General features: G+C 42.8%; 1 protein-coding gene across 1 annotated transcript in view; it reads right to left on the reverse strand.

Moving 5' to 3' along the window:
* Window positions 1-7,887: 7,887 nt before the first annotated feature.
* Window positions 7,888-20,182, reverse strand: part of EXT1 (exostosin glycosyltransferase 1) — a 161,647-nt gene continuing 149,352 nt past the window's right edge. The window contains exons 7-11 of the mRNA XM_031591153.2: window positions 19,900-19,995; window positions 17,074-17,163; window positions 11,884-12,044; window positions 10,752-10,923; window positions 7,888-8,368 (exon numbers count right to left, since the gene is read on the reverse strand). Coding sequence (XP_031447013.1) covers window positions 8,183-8,368; window positions 10,752-10,923; window positions 11,884-12,044; window positions 17,074-17,163; window positions 19,900-19,995 — 705 coding nt within the window. The 3' untranslated portion in view covers window positions 7,888-8,182. The remainder of the gene's footprint in view (window positions 8,369-10,751; window positions 10,924-11,883; window positions 12,045-17,073; window positions 17,164-19,899; window positions 19,996-20,182) is intronic.

A 20,182-nucleotide genomic window follows, 5' to 3' on the forward strand; every position in this document is an offset into this window, starting at 1 on the left:
CTCTTGAGGATTTGCTGGGTATTAAAAGTAATCTTAATGTAGTCACTGGCTGGCATTAGCATAGTGCTTTAGCTGCTGTTTCAGGAGAAGCAGGGGATTGTGTGTTTCCTTGCCAGCCTCACACAAGGTGCTGCTCACATTGTAAAGATGGTTTTGTTATCTAGCAAGATCAAGACATAACTGAATAAAATATATTGTAATTTCATCCTCTGAATGTCTAATCCTGGTCATTTTCAGGATGAAAACTATCCACTGTCTTCAATACAAATAAGAGGGATTTACATCTTTTGAAGCAGAATTCTGTTTCTCTTAGCTGTATCAGCCCTTCATTACTGTGATTTAAATTCTTGGATTTCAAAGCCCATCTTAGATACCCCTTCCTAGTCCATTTTCCTTTTTTCTTTCCAATTCCCTGCCTCTCCATCAGCAATAGTCACAGTGTGGGTATGATGGTCAGCCTGTCAGTACCTCACCTCCTGCCCTGTGTGGCATCACAGCAGCCCTAGGCGATGAAATGGTAAAATGAGGCAGATCGTCAGAGAAACCCTCATCCCTCACAGAAGAAAAGCAAACTGTGGTAGAAGTAAAAACGGAATATTTGAGTATCTGATCACATTGTTTCAGGTTTGTATCTTCAAAAAAGAGCAGGGTCGCTGCAGATTCTTCTGTTTTCACTTCTCCAAATCAAGATGCCATGAGAGGTCCTGCTTTCTTCCTTCAGGACCTTATCTGTCTTCCATAACGCCAACAAAAGAAAACCCACTGGTGATGCGATGGACCTCAGGATGCTTTGTAAATACTGAGTGTGGACCTCCTTCAAAAAGGAACAAATCCTGAAATGTGCCCCTCAGTCACCAGCCACTGTTTTGCCTTGTGTATGTTTTGTCATCGCCAGTATTTCTGGTTTTAAGCAGAGAGAATGGGAGAGATGTGAGAAAAAAAATATGGACAGGGTCAAAATTCTCCTTCCTGCTGCAACTTCAAAAGAGGGTTTTTGTTGTTTTTTTCCATCACTACCTCAGCAGCTGTTAATGTTTTGTTCTTGAAATACCTCCTTGTGAAATCTCAGGAAATCTCATATCCTACTTTTCTAGAAAGGTATCTGGTCATCATCGTACTTCACCACCACCAGCATTACAATGGTTGATTACAGACAGGAGGCAGGAGGAGCTGGGGCTGAACAGAGGAGCCTCTGCAGCAGACAAACACCCATCCGTTCTTAATGTGCAATAGAAATGCAGGTAATGTGCAAAGCAAGCTGCACTACCTGGAGCAGGCAGCTCATAAAGCTCGTGTACATCCCTGAGTGCGGTGCTGGGAAACAAATGTGCAGAATAAAGCACATCATGCAGCGACTGTAATGTCACCGTCACACTGCTCCAAATCCTGAGCAAAATCTGTCTCTCTCCAATAGCACTGTGGATATAATTAGCTCGTAGCTTCAGAAAGGGAAAGCACAGACCTGCTTCTTTTCCTTCTGCTATACATTTAAAAGAGAAAATAAAACAAGACGTTGATCAGTGCCAACTCTCTTATCTACCTTCATTCAGGGGATGGTACAATGAGACTCAATGAGACTTTTCAAAAACAGCCCTACAGTCAGAAGTGCATTTAGTGTTGAAATGATTATGCACTAAATATTTTGGGCCAGATCCTTAAGTATGAGTAAGTGAAGTCCCAGGGACTTCCCGATCTGACTTTGATTCATTCCAGTGACCTGTTTTCATTCCCATTGTGGTGGCTTAGATTACAAAACTGACACTCAGTATGGGATACCCCTCATCCAGCATCTATGCCTCCAGTGAAGCCTGTCCTTCTTTGACAGACTTCTTTTCTATATGCCTCTAGGAAAATGAAGTAGGTACAATCCCCTGAGGCCCAATTCATGTGATCTATTTGGAATCCGATGTCCACTGACTACATGGGCTGCCAGAGATGTACAGCTACAACAGAGGTTTGATTCCGTTCAGGTTTGCACTTCTGATGCAACTACTTTGATTTTCTCCCCTTACTTCATTTTGGTTCACACCATGGAGCACACAAACTGGATCCTTTCCACGTGAAACAAAACCACACAGTGCTGAAATATTCAGTGATGTCCACCTTCACTTCTAAATCTCGCCCTAAGGTGCATATAGCATGAAATCAGGTTTCAGACTATAGGTCCACACCAAGTTAACTTCTTGCTAACATAGATAGCATCCTTCTGGTAGCTCCTGCAGTTGCAGTGCTCTGTATCTAGACAAATGAATTCCATCCCAAGTTGTTTTGCATAAATAACATGGCTACAAGCCAAGAACTGAAGTGTTGAAGGAGTGCGAGTGCCATTTTGGGATTGTTTTCAGGGTGACGGTTTTTGCTCTTGTTTTTTGGCAGGGAAGAACCCATAGCCAATCCCAAACACCAGTGTCTGTTGGGATGCTCAGGTTTGGAGGTACCTTTCCTGACCCAGAAAGCCAGAAGCATGATGGAATAGGATGACAGTTTAAGGATCTCTCCATGTTCTGAAGTCTGAACCCCAGAAAGAATAAGACCAGCCCAGAACATCTGTGATGGGAACAAACCAATGACAAATCCCACACATTGCCGGCAGCGATGTTAGCAGGACCTTTCCCACCATGGGATTCATCAGAGCAGATGCTGCTACCTGTGCAGCAGGTCTGCAGACTGTCAGCAGAGAGAAGCGAGCTCATGTAAGGTGCTATAGTCCATGTCCAAAGTATGTGAGGAGGACAATCCCTTGAAATACTTTGCTATGCCCCTTGACCATGCTGGGAGATGGTGAGGTCCGGCTCTGAGAGACCGGAGTGCTTTGTAGGCACCAGAAATTAGGTGGGATGACTGCAATCCTCAGTGTCTGTGATGGGCTTCTGACAACCCTGTAACAAAAAACATGGGCCAATATTGTAATACGTTCTCAGCCTCTAGGGATCAGCCTTCCAAGGCCTCGGGTTGGTGCAGCACTTTTTTTTCCTCTACACAATTATAGTGACTCCTATTAAAAATCAGTGTTACCTACCAATTACTGTGTCACCACACAGAGATACTGTCTGACCTACAAGTGGCACACACTGAGTTTTTTCCTGCCCTCAGGTAAGACAGTAAACACCTGTCAATGTTACTGGACTACTTCCCACTGTGTATAGATGCTGTACCACGTATATAATCTATATAACAGATAGATACATACCAACATCACTCAGTTCAAGCCGAGGAGAGAGCAGATACAGCAAAGTGTCATCCATTTCATTATCCTGAACCCAAGGAACACGGCAATCATGCTCCCAAATGTGTATTTTCAACACTACAAGGAACAATTGTTATTTTACCTTAACAATAAAACCACACCACAACAGAAATGTATGTCCTTTATTAACAACTTTTCAAAATAAATCTGAAGAAAAAAAGTCTTTGGTGACACTATCTATAAAAACAACCTATTTTAGATGGCAAACCTATGTTGTTATACAGGTTAATGAAGTAAACCAAATTATATGGCTTTTTAATTTCTCACTCTCTCTTTTTCTCTCACTCACACGCTTGCTTTAGGTTTAATTGCACCATGTTTCAATAGTCAAACAAAGAGGGAGAAACACTTTAAAAAAGATGCGGCAGAACTATGAAAACATTGGTAATGCATTAGAAAAAAATTCTCCAAAATGTACATTTTGTACAAAATAAGATTGTATTTGTTTCTTTCTTTCTTTGTTTCTTTACATATGTCCACCTCTGAATTCCCGTTTCAGGTTTCCATTCTCATCCCCCAAAGACTATACATATTGTCTCTCAAAATAAATATACAGGATTATGTACAAGGTCACAAGGCCCATTGGATCATCGCTAACTCACTTAAAAAATCACAAAAAGGGTGGGAGGGGGCATCCAGAAGCCTCTGATGAGTCTCATAAATCCCCCTATTTGAACTCCAACTTAAAAATGTGTGTGAAGAAAGACCAGTGGAACAAAGGCCAACTTGACTTAGCTTTAAACAAGGGCGAGAGGCACAAGACCCGGGGAGATGTTCCAGCAGACAGCAGGAAGGCCCCAGGCCCGTCCCTGCCAAACCCCAGCGATGCCCATTGAGATGACCCCACAACAGGCTGTGCTTCTGGGTCAGCCCAGAGCATGAGCAGGCACCGATCTGCTGGTGCTGTATGTTTAAGTGGTGGAGTTAACAGAAAGGCTGTCCGTTCATTCAGGTCTATGAGCAGCGAGTGGCTTTTTATTTTCAAAATAAGGGGAGAAAGAGGAAGATGCTGCATTTTAAGCAGGGAACGTTAAAGGTTTAACAAATAAAACTGTACTTCTAGCTGCTTCTGTCATTGTCTCAGCATCAAATGATTGCTTCCATTCTTGAAACGACACCTTTTGGTAAATGAGCTATTCTAAAAGGCGTTCATTGGTGAAAGATTAATTCCTTTGTCAAGGTTGGCTCTGAGAAAGAAATTGGAATCTGAAGGTGATCAAATCCACCGTGTTTTCAAATGGAAAAGATCAAAGCGCTCGATAGCTGTGCATTAGCACACCACTGTGTTCATAATGGAATTGTTACATAGCTTAAACATTCTCATTTGGAAAAAGCTATGGTAATAGCTAGAGTTTTTCACAAAATAGAAAGAGGGCAGAGGAATCTCACACAGGTCCAAGGGACTGCATGGAGAGCCAGGCACTTTCTATCTTGGAAGTTTGCCTCTGTTTTTGTGTCTCGTTTTTCTCATTACGAAACCCTCCTCCAGCAACAGATCTCATTCAAATCATAACTGGGAAGGGTTTCTCTTTTTTTTTTGTTTTGTTTTTTAATAAATTCAATTAAAAAATAATCAGTTCTTCCAAACTCTACTCCCTACTTTTGCTCTGCTTTGATGGTATGGATCTGTTCACATTCATCCATCCATCTCACCCCTGGTTAAATTAAGGTCAGTAACCCTTACAAAAGGCCACATGCGAAACACTCAGTCAAGTCATCAGGCATTCAAGTACCTGTAAAGTAAAGGCTAACATAGCCTGCTGTTCATGAAAAATAAAAAAAAATAATTTAAAAAACTACAAAAGGAGCAACAAGGGGTGAACCTTGTTTCAGCACCATCTGAATTAAGTGTGGAAAAAAAGGATAAAGAACCATTAACTTCGCACATAGGATGTAATAAAAGTGTGACTGTGCTCACTACAGGAACAACAGGGCTCTACTTGACACAGACATGAACAGGAGGCCTGGAAGTACACCTGATGTCCAGAGAAGCACTGTCTGACAGCACCCACACCAGGTATACCAAGCCAAACATCTACAATGAATCTGCATCCAGTTCTTCAAATGGGTGCTGGGGCCACTGTTCTAGCAGCCACGAGATACATTCCTTCCTAGGGAGATGGGTCTGCCTGGTAACATGCTGCAGAGGGGAATGTGCGCATCTATTCTGAGCCTTCTGCAGCTAAGCCCATTATTGTTTCTTGTTTAATTAGTGATCTGTAAACAGAAAGGACCTCAAAATTCATTCAGAGCTTTAGCACAGTCTCCCTCAGCCATCCTGAAAAGTGAGGGTGACACAGCGTCGAACAGCTTAAAAGCCTGGCCTTACTTGCTTCACTCCAACACTGATGAGCAGCTCCCGTTGCTAAACAGCCAAAATGGCACTAACTGAAAGACAGGAAGAATTGCAATTCTCATTTTATGTAGGCTCTTCTTTCCCACTCTCTATCCCGAGTGATGCTGAGGGCACATCCACACACCCTGCCTGCCTCATCCGGTGTCTGACATGTGCTGCAGCAGATCTGAGAAGATATATTCCTGAGGAGAGCTGCCTGATTCTCAAGAGTACAAAGTAGCATGGGCGCCACTTTATGGGATGTGGAGAGCTGAAATATCAGCTCACCGTACAGAGACAGGAGGACAGCCTGCTCCCCTTCCCTCCCTGGTCCTGTCTACCTACTCTCGCCTCTCCTCTCCACAAATCTTTCCATATGCTGATTTAACTCTCTAAAATGGCATTACAAAGTCACCGGCCACTTTTTTGCCCCAGGCTGGCAGCAGGCACAACATGAGATGATGGCCAGGGCAGGAATGGATGAAGCTGAGGAGGCACCTCTTCCTTCCAGCAGCATTCAGACACTGGCTGCAGCCCCATGTGTGCTGTGGCCAATTCCTTCAAAAATTTGGTTCAGACTCAATGCAAAATGTCAAGAACCTGATGTTCCTGCCCTAACTTGCTGTGCTCTGTTCAAATATTGCAATATATATGCAAAACTAACCACACTCTGCAAGTCTTTACATGCCACACTGCAAACAAACATCTAGTAATATCTACTTTGCAGTTCTAAAGCAACTTTCAGTTAGGATTTTGATCTTGCCATCTCAAGAGAAATTGTTTAAGCTTTATGGCATTCCCTCTAATACCAGTAGCTATTACTCTGACAAATGAGGACCTGTGCATGCCTTGGTTAAGGAAGTTGCTTAAAGCTGTGCAATACGTCAGCGTTTGAGCCTAAACAAACTGTTAGCCCTGTTGTACTCTTTCTATTTATATCACAGAAACCTAGAACCATTTCATTTGGAAGGGACCCTAAAAGGCCAGCTAGTCCAACTCCCCTGCAGTGAACAGGGACACGTACAGCTAGAGCAGGGTGCTCAGAGCCCCGTCCAGCTTGACCTTGCAGGTCTCCAGGGATGGGACATATGCTACATCTCTGGGCAACTTGTTCCAGTGCCTAACCATCTGTAGCATAAAAACATTCTCCAGCTACTCTTCACCCCTGCTACAGAACAGCCTGGATGCCAAGGAATGAGGTATAGAAAGGCTCGCTGGTCCTTGCTGGGCACCCTCACGATATGCTCTTGCTCTTGGGGTGGTTATCACTAGAGAACACTCCAATGCACCTCAGAGAGATGTGAGACTGTGAAATGTTTTTAAAGTGCTTGTTGTTTTAGCAAACCATCACAGCACCTTCCTGACCCTTTGTTTTCACTCTTCACTTGAGAAAACACATAAATAAGCAAAGCATTACAGAAAAGTAAACAATTGGGATATTCCAACTTAAAAAATGCGTCCATTTGAAATGATAAAACCATTTTGGAGAGTGAGCTACATTGGTACTTCCAAGGCAGGTTTCAGCCCAAGCTACCCTGCCTCATGCAAACCCGAGAGAACTTGCTGCTGATCTCTGACAACTTTGCTTCAGGTGCAGAAATCCAGAAGGGAATTTCTCCAACTATTTGCACTTCCAAAAAATGAAAAGAAGAAAAAAAAATAAGAAAAAAAGAAAGAAGAGAGAGAGAGCGAGAAGCCCACAATTCGATTCCATATAAAACAGTTCGTTACAGGCTGATTTCCTGCACTGCAAGAACTAACATGCTCCCTTTTTGCACCAACACCCCTTCTGCCCTCCTAACAAAGCTATTTCTGGAGACTCAGTGGCTGTGGCCTGGCGGCAGCGCTGCCCCCAGCCATACTGCTCTGGCCCAGCAGCAGGGCCACGGGGACAAGGTCTTGCTGTGAGCAGCCCGGCGTTCCTGCGTGCATGAAGGCCCCGCTGCCATCCTGCTCCTGGCACGGCTGCTCCTCTCCCTGCCCAAAGCCAGGCATCAGCCAGCAGGAACTACGCACACTGTGGGCTCTCTGGTTTTCTGTCCATCCAAAGGAACTCTGCCATAGTGGCCCACAACCGGCTTGTGGAAAATGAAGAAAAGAAATATTACAGAAATCAGCAGTTAAGGAGAAACATAATACTTCATTTCTGTCCTGCTTGTGCTCAATTTGTTTCTGAATCTGCTGCATTTTCTCCCTGTGAGATTCAAGCGTTTAACATTGCAGGGGAAAATGAACGAAAACTGCTATGACAATCAAACGCATGAAAGAAAGAAATGGCAGCTTTGAAATATTCACAACCAACACAATTTTGATTAAAGAAAGAACTCTGTTTTTAATAGGTTTTTTTTTTTTTTTATCATTAAAAAAGTTTAAACCTGCATAGCAATCATTTCAAAAATAATTATTTAATGTTCCATAATGAAACTGTACACAACCTAGTCGTGAGCGACAGAGGCCTGCCGGGCAGGGAAGCAGTCCGGAGCCGCGCACCGCCGGGTGCCGCTCGCCGTGTCCGGGTGCGGCCGGGCCCGGCACAGTCCGGCTCCATGCGCCGGCGGCCGTGTGGGGCTGGGGCAGCTCGGCCCCATGGGCAGCGCTCCTCAGAGTCGTTCAATGTCTCGGTATTTCTTCCTCAGGATGGAGACCTGGTCTTTAAAGAGGACAGGGTCGAGCCTCATCTGAGAGTGGATCAGCGGCATATAGCCAAACCAGCTGGCAAAAGTGTTCATGCAGCTTTGCCGTTGGGCGAAGTGGTCGGGGTCAGCCCAGCGTGAGGCCCGGGATGTCTGTGTGGAGAGGAGCAGAAGTTAAGCAGTGGCTGGAAGGGAGGCAACGAAATGGCAGCAGAGGGTGGGTGCCTCAGCCAGGGAGGCAGAGAGCCGTGCAGCTGCAACAGGGCTTGGTAGAAACCAGTCCTGCAGCAGTCTACGGAAATCTGCTCTGTGGGGGGCATCAAGCCAGAGGATGGACACCCCATCTGATGGCAGGCTGGCCTCCCTGGCCTCCAAAACCATGCTGAGGGCCACACAGCATGGCGACCGGAGTCTAACTGTGTCTAGTCTCACCCACTACATGACACTCCTGGGCAGGCCTCCCATCACCTGCCAGCACACTGCTTCACCCCATCTCTCTCTGTTTTGGGAGAGAGCAAGACATTAAAAACCATAAGGAGGAGGGGAGGGGAAGGGAGGGAAGGGGAAAGAGGGGAGGGGAGGAAAAACGGGAGGAAAGGGAAGGAGAGAAAGGGAAAGGGAACAGGAGAGGAAAGGAAGGAGGAGAGGAAAAAGGAAAGGAAAAGAAAAAGAAAAGGAAAAAAGTCCAGACCTGCAGAAATTGATATGTATTTCAAATGGCTTGTACCTAAGCTCAACTGAAGTCCATACATACCTAACATTACTTGTTTGCAAATGTCCAGCAGGGAAAAACAGAGTGCTTCCACAAAGCACACCTGTCCAGACCAGTGCAGAAGACAGTACTGTCTTATAGACAGAGAAAATAAATGGAAGTTCCACATTATATCATGATAAACTCTGATGTGATGAAAACACCACAGGTTGCATATAGGCAAAATTCTATGGACTAATTTTCTAAAGTTGAGGACAGCTATAATTCCAATGAAAGTGTATCGAAACTCAGCATCTCTGAGAAAATAAGACCTAACAGCCTGAATGCAATTATTGTTCTATATCTGTACTTAGACTACGCATATGAAAACAATAGAGCTATTATTTAAGGGAAGCTGTAAGTGCTGTGAAACTGCTCCATTTTGTTCTGTGCCACTTCTCATGCATCTCTATAGCACTTATGTTTCTACTACACTTTAAAAACAAACAAAAATTCATAAGCTCAAAGTGTGTTAATTAAAATGTGAAGAAACTGATAAAGTCAGGGAACTGTCAAAGGATTGTTGTATCAGACTTGATCTTTATCCAAGGCCTGTCCAGTTCAGCACAAGTGGTAACTTATTATGTGCATTGATTACGGACTCTTGATTATACAGAGTCACTAAAGCTTGTTGCTAGAGGATTATAGCAGACATTCTGGCCATTAGCAATGAATTTCCATATGACTATTAATCTCTGTCACAACACTGAGGTTATGTTAATTTTTTATTTGTCTTTCAAGGAATTATGAACATAGTCCATTACATTTCCCAAAGCTGCACGAACAACTTGTCTTTAGGAGAGAGTTATAGTTCATGGATGATTCAAGCTACCCACGCTGAAAAAAGAAAAATGATTGTTCAGCCTTTGCCAAACAGCCAAAGAACATTCCTGTGCAGTGGCATACAGATAATGGAGTCTACAAAGTGGCACAGTCACTCTCCTGCCAAAGATATGGACAATGCTAATAGGAGAAAATGTGAGGGGAAAAAGAAAGCCTCTTCATTCTTCCTGACCCCTCCTTCCCATACCAAACCTGGAAGTTTTGATAATAGACATTGTGGCAGCACAGATAGATTATTTAGGACTTGTTACTGTTCCCATTGCTCGCTCACACAAGGGAAGAGCAGATATACCCTTCAAATTAACAGGCATCCTTGTTGCCAGAATGTATATCCATTTCTGCAATTACAGAATACTAACCCAATAGATGGAAGAGGCCCCACAGTATGCATTTCATGGCTGCTAGTGAGTTATAATGTCACCACATGACAAAATATACCTCTGTTGAGACAACCAGCACTTGAAACACGCTATATACTTAAAAATAGCACTTTGAGATTCATTATATATCCCTAGTATATAATGAATATATATAATCCCATTATATATCCGCTGGTATATAATATTCATTAAAAATAATTAAAAATATAAAATCTTTTTAGAATTTACTTCTGCTTCTAGCATTCTATGAGGTCTTCTCTCCAGAATATTTAATCAAAAAACTGGGAGTTTAACTAAAATTCAGTCACTAAAACCAACGTTCCACGAGTTTGGTATCACTGTGAGTAACATAGTGTAAGAAATTATGAAGTAGCTGCCTGCCAGTACTCCTTCTGGATTTTCTTTCACTATAATAAGAAAATCTATAGTCTAACTTACAGCTCTGTCAAGCTAAAAACTGCAAAAAAAATAGCCAGAATGTTATTCATTCTGTAAACCTAATATAAAACCTAATTAAATTATTAATACAGCTCAACAGCTAAAGTATGCTATGGATACATACCTGTCCCATCATGGTCTCCTTATACTGTTTTTTCTGTGTTACTTTGATTGGAGGCAATTTTGTCACAGCTGACACCAAAAAATTCATTAGAATGTCCTCACAATTGGCCAGTTGGTCCACCATATTCTTTAGGCTGGCAGGCAGGTAATGAGTGTACAGGTAGTGATAATATCTGGAAAGTAACAATAGGGTTCTTAAGAGAAGCTACTGGGCTTTCAGGGATTATGAATTCCAACTGAAGCAGAAATTTTGTCCTCTACTCTGCATACAGCAGATCTGTTCTTCATTTCTCTAACAGGAAGGGAGAACTGATCAGTACCTTACCAAAACTGTAAACAGCATTAATTGAGAAACAAAATATATAGCTCTAAAAAAACTACTTGGTTAAAAGAAATAATGCAGACCTATGTATCAAGAAGACAAAGAGCACTTCTATTGCTGGACTGTAATTTCCAATACTGATGAATTTATCTCCCATCTTTCTTTTCAGAACTGTTCAGTCAGAGAGAACTCTATTATATCAGCCTGCTACTGTCCTCGTTGTTCAAACTATTCTCCTTCGAACCTCTATCATCCCCTATAATCTGTCCTTTCCTCTGCTAAGATTTGGATTAGGTACTGAAGAATATGTTGACTTTTTCCTAACATCCAGAGATGCCTTTGGTCTGCGGAAGTTCTAACAACAGGGGTTTTCTGCAATATGCTGCAATACGCTGGCCTATGATGTGTCCACTGCACTATTTTTTAGAGTAGCCAGAAGACTCTGCAGACTGCAGCTGTCAGCCAACACATATCCAGTGCTGGTCTGGAAGTAAACTCCTTTCTGCTATGCTACAGGCCATTCAGTTGAGCAGCTTAATGAATTCGGGAACTCTTTGAAGTGCGTAATTCCTGATGTTAAAAAGAGCAGTCCGACCGCCTCGAAATACAAGTGACTTCAAAGGGACCCAACAAGCGCAATAATGATTACCAGATCCCCAGAGCTAAACTGAGAACTTAAATTATTACCCCATAAAAAGTAGACCCATTTATTATCTTTCCATTTTTTCCCCTCCCCGGAAGAATGTCTTTCATTCCCCACTACCACTTTGTTTCATACAGAAGGAGAACAGCTGATGCTTTGGGTTCTTACTTGTGGTAAATAGCAGCTCCTGTCAATACCATGGAATAGTCATTAGTCCACTTGGAGGTATAGCCCCACCTCTCCTTAGTGTTGTCCCAGAAGTGACTGCGAGCAGGATACCCCACAATCCTCTCTGGAAAACTCTGCCAAACTGTAAAGGCAAAATCCACCTGCAGACAAAGTCACAGGCCAAATGAATACCAAAACTGTTTCAATAAATGTCAACAAAACAAAATATTACCTTGCCACTAATTCATAATTCAAAATCTTGGAACTGTTGCAAAACATTAATTCTATGTATTCATCAGTAAATTAAACTGACTGCTTGACATTTTGCCCTATAATTATGCACATTTTAATGGTTTCTATTAAAGGGAGTCTAGAGCATCACAGCATTACATTAACATTTTCAAGCTTGCCCTTTACATATCAAACCTTTTCAAGTTACAGAAAGAACTGGTGTAGGTGCATGCATTTGTACGAGGGCTGCTCCAAAAGTAATGCCTCTTATTTTATGATGTTAGCCCACAAAGTCAGAGGTGGATATTGGTGGTATGGCAGTAGAGGTTGAACCTTCCCACCAATATTCCGTTCCCTATTGTTGTCATGCTGTAGATGGCAGCAGAGGGGCAGTCTGACAAAATGACAGGAATATGAACTGTCAGATTCAATGTTAGGAAAAATTTCTTCTCCAAAAGTGTGGTTAGGCACTGGAACAGGCTGTCCAGGGCACTGGTTGAATCACTGACCCTGGAACTGTCCAAGAAACATTCAGATGTTGTACTAGAAGACATGGTTCAGTGAGAAATATTGGTGGTAGGTGGACAGTTGGAGTGGATGATCTTGGATGTCTTTTCCAACCTTGGTGATTCTGTGAAAACGGTGTTTGATATGGAAGCATGTATGAAGCAAAGGTATGGAACTGACTTCCTCCACATGGAAAAAATGGCACCCACTGACATTCACCAATGCTTGCTGAACACTTACGAATGTCAAAAGGTGGATATCAGCACAGTGAGGTGGTGGGTGGTGAAATTCAGAAGTGGCAACATTGATGTGAAAGACAAGCCACATTCTGGACGAAATGAAGACCGCCCTGATCAGCTCATCCACATGAATTGACAGATTACAACCAGGGAGCTGTGTACAGCGTTCAATGTGTTGGAAACAATGGTGACAACTTTGGAATGTCACAAAGTTTGTGGCAGATGAGTCTCTGACATGCTCACACAGGAACAGAAAGAACAGCATGTGCAAGTTTGTCAGGGCCTACTGAATCAACATGAGGCTGAAGGTGACAGTTTCCTGGATCACAACATCACTGGTGGCGAGACATGGTGTCACCACTAAGCTGGTGTCAAAACAGCATTCATGGAGTGGTGACATTTGAATTCCTCATTGAAGAAAACGTTCAAGATGCAGCCGTCAGTGGGTAAAGTGGTGTGCACTGCCTTTGGATTAGGAAAGGGGTTATCCTTCTGGATTTCCTGTAACCAGGACAGACCATTGTCTCTGACCATCACAACACTAAGCTGAAGGCTTAAACTTCCAGTGTCAGGCCAGAGAAGAAGTCAATCCTTCTCTTGCAACACAATAACACCAAGCCCCATGCCCATTTGAAGATCATGGAGCACACTACCAATCTGGGCTGGACTGTCCTACCACTCCCAGCATATAGTCAAGATTTGGTGCCTCCTAACTTTCATCTGTTCAGCCTGATGAAAGGTGGATTGCATGGGCAACATTTTCTTATCAATGACACTGTCATAGCAGCTGTCAAAAAGAGGGTCACTTCTACTGGTGTCAATTTTTATGTGTGGCATGCGGGCTCTTGTTCATTGCTGGCAAAAATACAGAGTTACAAGTGGTGACTATGTGATAAATATTGTCATGTAGCTGTTACGTAGCATTTAGTCTATCAAATAGTGATAGCATGCTCTTTGTATCTGTTGTAGTTTCCATGAAAATAAATAGGAGGCATTACTTTCAGAGTGACCTGCGTACTTACATGCAATACAGAGTGGTAAAAGCCATGTGGATAACCGAATCTTTTGCACATATTCATGCATTTCACTTACCTACCATTTCAGAACTGTCAACAGAAAGCTTGGAAAATCAGGAATCAAACACCTTAAATTATAGGGGTGGCTTGGTGAGATTAAAACAAGCAATCAATGTGGATTTCTTTTATATTATCCATCTGTTTTGAGCCCTTAAGGCGCTTAGAGGTGATACCTTTAAGACTGTTTGTATGACCACAAGGGTTAAAATTATAGCTTAATAAAAACAGAGGTAGATATTCCATGGTCATTAAGTGGCTTTGGGAGTCTGTGCTTTAAAAAAAATGGACTTTACTGTATAAATCACAAGAAGATATTAAATGCTGACATAGAGTTTCTTTCATTTATTTATTTATCTCACTGAAACTAGCTTAATAATTCAAATCTTAGAGAGCTGAAAGGTTGATAAGGGATTGCTGCCCTGGAATCCCACCAAACAAATACCAGCCATAAGAGGAAAGGGAAGGTTGGGGTAGTTTGCAGAAGGCTCATCAGCATTTGATTTGAAAGGCGTTTGGTAAAAACACATATGGAAAATTTTTTATCATGTTAAAGTTGACTGGCAGTTCCTTCAATTCAACTTGGCTCAAGCTAGATTAAAATTTTAAAAAGAAAGACAATTCTAATTGTCCCATTCAAATCCAAGAGAAAGAGAGTCTTGTTTCTGCACTGCATAGTTCCCTCTGTGCCAGAGGGACCAAAACCTCGCTCAAAAATGCTTGGAAAACCTTTCAAGAACACAGCCAAAGTCAAGGGTGTAGAGGTTAGACAAAGAACAGCTGCTATGAGGATAGTCACATTTTGTGTGATTATTGTCAGACTTCCCTCATTTACAAGCACTTTTATGAAACAGAAGAGTCACACATGTACTGGAACACAACACTAAGGACTGGTTACTTTCTTTTAAGTTGTTTCAAGGAATCTGAGGCCAACTAGAAAGACGATATGCACAAACCAGTTATCTTTCTGATAGTTTTGATCTCATCCAAATCAGTACCACATGAAAGAGCTAAAGGTTTTTTCCCTGTCCTATAAAGCCTGACATCTGTTTTCTTTAGAGATGATTGAGAATCTCAAACTTAAATAAATAAAAAAACGGCAATACCCAGTGTCTTCACTCGTGTATTCAAGTACCCTTGTACCCACTAAACCAACCATCCTAACAGAAAAAACCCAAACTGGTCCTTACCCTGTGTAATTTTGCAGCATTGCCACTCAGCTGATCAGCAGGAAAAGCCAATCCGGCTGCCAGTCCCTTAAATCCTCATATTATTCCTAACTCATGCTGATTTCTAATTACTTCCCACACAAACATCCCTCTGTGCACGTGACAGAGCTCTTCTCAAGAGAGCAACCACATGCCGTTCTGCTGCAAAGGGGAAACTGTTAGTCCACAAGATCTGGACAGGGCAGAAGATGTGTCTGGCAACTGTTCCTCCCAACAGGAATGTGATCGTGTCTGACCATGCTGCTAAACTGCTTCTTTTGGTCCCTGAAGCTTTGCCACAATGACCACCCATGAGCAGTCAGTTCTGCGGCAAGTTTCATACCGCACACTTCATGTCAGCGTTTCAAACAGGCTGTTTCTTTGTGTAAGCTGCATGATGAGAAGTGAAGGAGTAGAAAGAACTCAGTTCTTCTCAGAGAGCCACCAAAAGCACGGGGGCAGAAGGCTCAGAGCCAAAACCTACCATGCAAACACGCAGTATCGTGCTTACAGGAGGGAAGAATCCACAAAAAAATGCATACATTATTTCACACAACAACAAATACTTGCATTTCAAAATGTTCAGTGTAAAATACAGCCAATCCAAATGAGAAAAACCTTGTTTCACACGCATTCCAGAAGTCTGAATGACTACAAAATGAGGATGATGATAAATACTAGGCAAAAAAAAACAAAAGCCCCAAATCCTCCTGCAATCCATAGGTTGGACTGCTGTACCTACCAGCTCAGTACAATGAACCGTGGTAGGTTTTAGCATGAGCAACTGAGAAAGCTCCTTACATCCTGAACAAAATGCTGCTTAGGATCTCCAGCCCCAGGACAAATGTCTTCATTTCAGTGTTTAAGATTTTTCAGGCTGTGCACATAAATGATTTGGGAGCAGCTGTATTCTTCCTCATCTTGCAGGAGCAACCAGGATGTAACCTTGGTATCTCATAGGTTCAATGCCATTTGAAAAGCAGAAGAGGGCTACCACAGCTCCTTCTGGAGCAGCTTAACCACAGCATAAGAAAACCATCTCATCCATTTAGAACAAATTCAGTGACATCTGAGGGTATACAGCAGTGACTGGTGGCTAATGTTAGGCATTTCCTCACTAGCAGCAATTATATCAGTGAAAAGTCCACATCACTGACAAAGAAAGCGCTTTTGTAAAGGTGAAATGAGGAGAAAGGAATAACCATGGACATGGGGGAAAAAAAAGGGAAAACAAAAGAAAATCAATTTTTTCAAGCTATTCCCTGGCCGTCATTAATAATGTATTTCCCAAATATTGCACTCTATATAAACTGTCATCAGTTTCCCCTGTGGTTCTCAGGAAGAGGTTCCAGAAATCAATACTCATCCCAGTTGTAAAAATTGCTTTTCTACAGTATTTTTCTTTCTTAGCGCTATCTTCCTCTTAGCACAAACACTCCAACACCTCAACTAGCAAACAATTCCAACTTTATGTGAAGACACACCAGTCAGCACGAAAACATTCCCCAGCAAATGCTGTATTAGATGGCAATGCTTTCTTTTGGAGCAACAGCAATCCCCTGCTGCTGACACTCCTTCTTTCCCCACCTACATCCTACTGGTAGGGGGAAAAAAACCTACCCTAATCAGAAAAGTGAGAACAGAGTATTAAAGTCGACTGCTCTTGGCTGCCTACACCCGCCCGCAGCTATGTTACTAAAATAATAAAGAACGGAAGAACCATATGCTAATGATGAGCCAATTAACCGAGGTGAAAAGCTCTTCTGATGGCAGTCAGTGGCAGGGTTTCTGAAACAAGTGAAAAACAGAAAATCTGAGGAGTATCACAGGAAACCTCTTAACATTTGGCCACTGGCAAGAGAAGAGCCTATCTGCTGTGCTCGGGATCGGCCAAGGAGCCGGGCAGACTCTCCAGATGTCAGAGGCCCTTACCTCAGTGGTTGAAAGCACGGTGTCCTCATCCAGGCTTAGCACTGCATCTGTCACTATGTTGTCATAGGGTAGGAAGCGACTGCTCATAACCTGTAGGTATCCAAGGCAGGAAAGGGAAGAAAAAATATCACTTAAAGGACTAATTTCCCTGGGAAATACTCTATTTCATTCCTCACTCCTATGTCCTTTCATCTGAGGTGCACTGCATGTCTGCCTGACAGAAAGGACCACTCACCTCATGAGGGAAAGACTGTCATTTTTGTCACCACAGCAGTCAGTTTACACCTCCTAGTTGAGAAGTAATTTCTGAACAGATCTCTCTCTTTTGAGTAGGCTGCCTTCCTTATGTGACAAACTGTCATGGTCCATACTGAGAATTATATGTACCAGAGCTTCCCTGGAAGCTAGTTCTGTACCTCTGCCCTTCCATGGGTGTGAGGCTTAGAGACAACTAAGTGCTGACAAGAACTCTGTAGCACTCATAAGGTTACAGCTAGGAAGCCAAGAAGTGCACGTATGTGGAGGAAATTATGCTGCCAGGACTCTACCCCTGTAAGTGGCACAGCTCCATCTCTGGTCATTACTGCTGCATCAATAGGGAGCTGCTGCCATGTGATGCAATGTTATCTATCAGAAAAGGAGAATACACTAAGGAACATGATTATCTGTTGGGCTTTGTTTGCAGCAAGAATTATGTTGACAGTGTAGCATTTCTAAAAGTCACATTTTTAAGTGACACAGCTATATACGTATAAAATCTATATGCAGAATGTTTTTTTTTTTTAAGTATGGCAGGATAGTTCTCACAGCAATAGGAAATGGATGGGAAAGTGAAATCAAAAAGGTAACAGCAAGAGATGAGATTCCATACGGTTTCTTTACAAGACTAATTAGCACCTTCTGAGAACTGATGAGTGGTAATAAGGACACAACGCTATTTGTTTCCCTCATTTGCTAAGAAAAACAGCCTGGGTAGATAATAGACTTCCTTTCAAGCTTATTATGCCAAGAAATAACTACAAAAAGCAGGCCTTCTTGGGGGAGATCACTTTCTGGAAACAAGGACACACAGTGGAGTTTTTCATGTAGTTCATTAAGGATGTGGTCAGTTCGCATCCCTTGCAGCCTGTTCAGAAGCAGTACCCTAAATCTATGTCTCGATTCAAAGGCGGCTCTGCCTCCATGTTAGGAGGTTCACAGTGTCTGTCTGGAGAGCATCTCTTCACTGCTGTGATGGGCCGCACTCCTGGGAGGCCATGGCTGTGAGGGAGAGGTGAGCTGGCAGGTGCTGGCAGTTTTGCTTTGCTTATGCAGAGGCAAAGCAGAACAAGAGCCAGCGGGAGACCAAGGTTCTCACCCTATTCATTTATAGACCGTGGAAAACAGACAGAATTACCCAGCTGTTTTTTTTAGGTCATTAAAGCTCTCTGTTGTAAAATGCTTGTGATAATATATCTTGATTTCAAGGACGGGAGTGCAGGTTAGGTAAAGGCAGACCTCTGCGGTCCCCTGCACGTAGTGACTGTGCCTGCCAGTATGCTTCAGTTAAGTCTGAAGATGAAAAAAGTAGTTCCTTTGTACAACCTCTGAATTGGACAGCTCTGGCTCTGCACACTTTGTCCGAACAAGCAGCTTTTCTGCACAAGAAGCCATTGGCGTATGTTGGGATATTAGAGAGATGAGACTGTCCACTATAAACACACCTTTGTGTACTCAGGAGACTCATCTGTAATCTAAACAGTGCCTGGGCCAATTTCTACAAACGCAGAGGAACTGGTCAAAGGTTTTCTCCTCTATCTCACCTCTGCAAGCTTTCCAGAAAGGAAGAAAAAACGTGCAGTGTTCCAAAAGCTCAAAAACCACTACAGCCTTTCTCAGTCCTGCAGCAACTCTCCTGATACATATATAAGGCTAGCTAGAGGCACATGCCATTAGATGAAAACTTTGCAGGGCCCTTGTTCTCCCCTTGTTAAGGTGACTGGGGCAAAAGACCAAAGATATAACCATGAATTCTAAACAGGATTGTACAGCCAAAGCAGCTGAAAGTTCTGTTTGCAAATACAGAGCCTGAGAGCCAGATGATAGAGATGACAAAGGGAACCAGCCCACAAGTGTGTCAATCAGAGCCCAAGAGCCCACAGAAGCAGCCCTGCTTCTCTCAGGCCTGACTTTGGAGAGGAATCATCCACTCCACTGTGGATTTTTAAAAGAAGCCTCTTTTCTAATTTGAGTGCTGTCTGTTTCAGCTCTGTGGAATTGCAAACAAACAAGTCTGTTGCACAACAGGAGATGACACAGTGGTTTCATTTCCAAGAAAGCAGCCCTTGTCCCTTCCTTTGTTTCATGGTAGGATCCCCTCGCTGACAGAAGTATCCTACAGGGCCATGAAGGAAGGTACTTTTCAAAGGTGGGTTAGTACTCTTCACTCTCATCTTTTTCTCCGTTTTTGAGTCTGTAGCTGATCCCCAAGCCTTGCCTCTGACTCTAAAACTCAGTGAATCCAGTTGCATCACCACTTCCATGCATCTGCAGGGAGTAATTTCCAAAGACAAGGTCAGAACTACCCACTCTCATGACCACATTTCAAAATAGGATCCCTGTGAATCTCAAGCTGCTGGTACTGATTGCCATGCTGAGGATTTCTGAGAGCATGGCCATGTGCATGAAATATGACTCTGTGACCAAGCTGACACAAGGGGCCAAGGAACAGAAAGGGTCTGTCGTGTAGTTGGGAACTACAAAGCTTTCATCAATGCAGATGGAAAAATAAATTTGGGTCCCATCAGTGAAAATACGCAATCTTTTATGATGCTTCTGTCCACTCACCTTGCTCTCTCCTTCAATGACTATGACAGGCACAGAAGTGGCAGGCCAGCGGTGTTTGGCTGGGAGGGGTTTATCACAATTCCATAAAACAATAATCTGAAAGAGAATATTGGACCACGATCAGACACTGCTTGTGGCAATGCAGTCCAAGCCATACAGATTCAGATCTCCAGATTTTGAATGTCCAGACTAACAAGAATGATACAAATCTGTATAAAAACACTTCCTACAGTAATTTCATTCATCCTAATTATATACATCCTCTCAAGTAAATGGAAGCTGA

Source organism: Phasianus colchicus, chromosome 3 (assembly GCF_987193195.1).
Source record: "Phasianus colchicus chromosome 3, bPhaCol1.hap1.1, whole genome shotgun sequence".
In the NCBI taxonomy this organism is placed as follows: Eukaryota; Metazoa; Chordata; class Aves; order Galliformes; family Phasianidae; genus Phasianus; species Phasianus colchicus.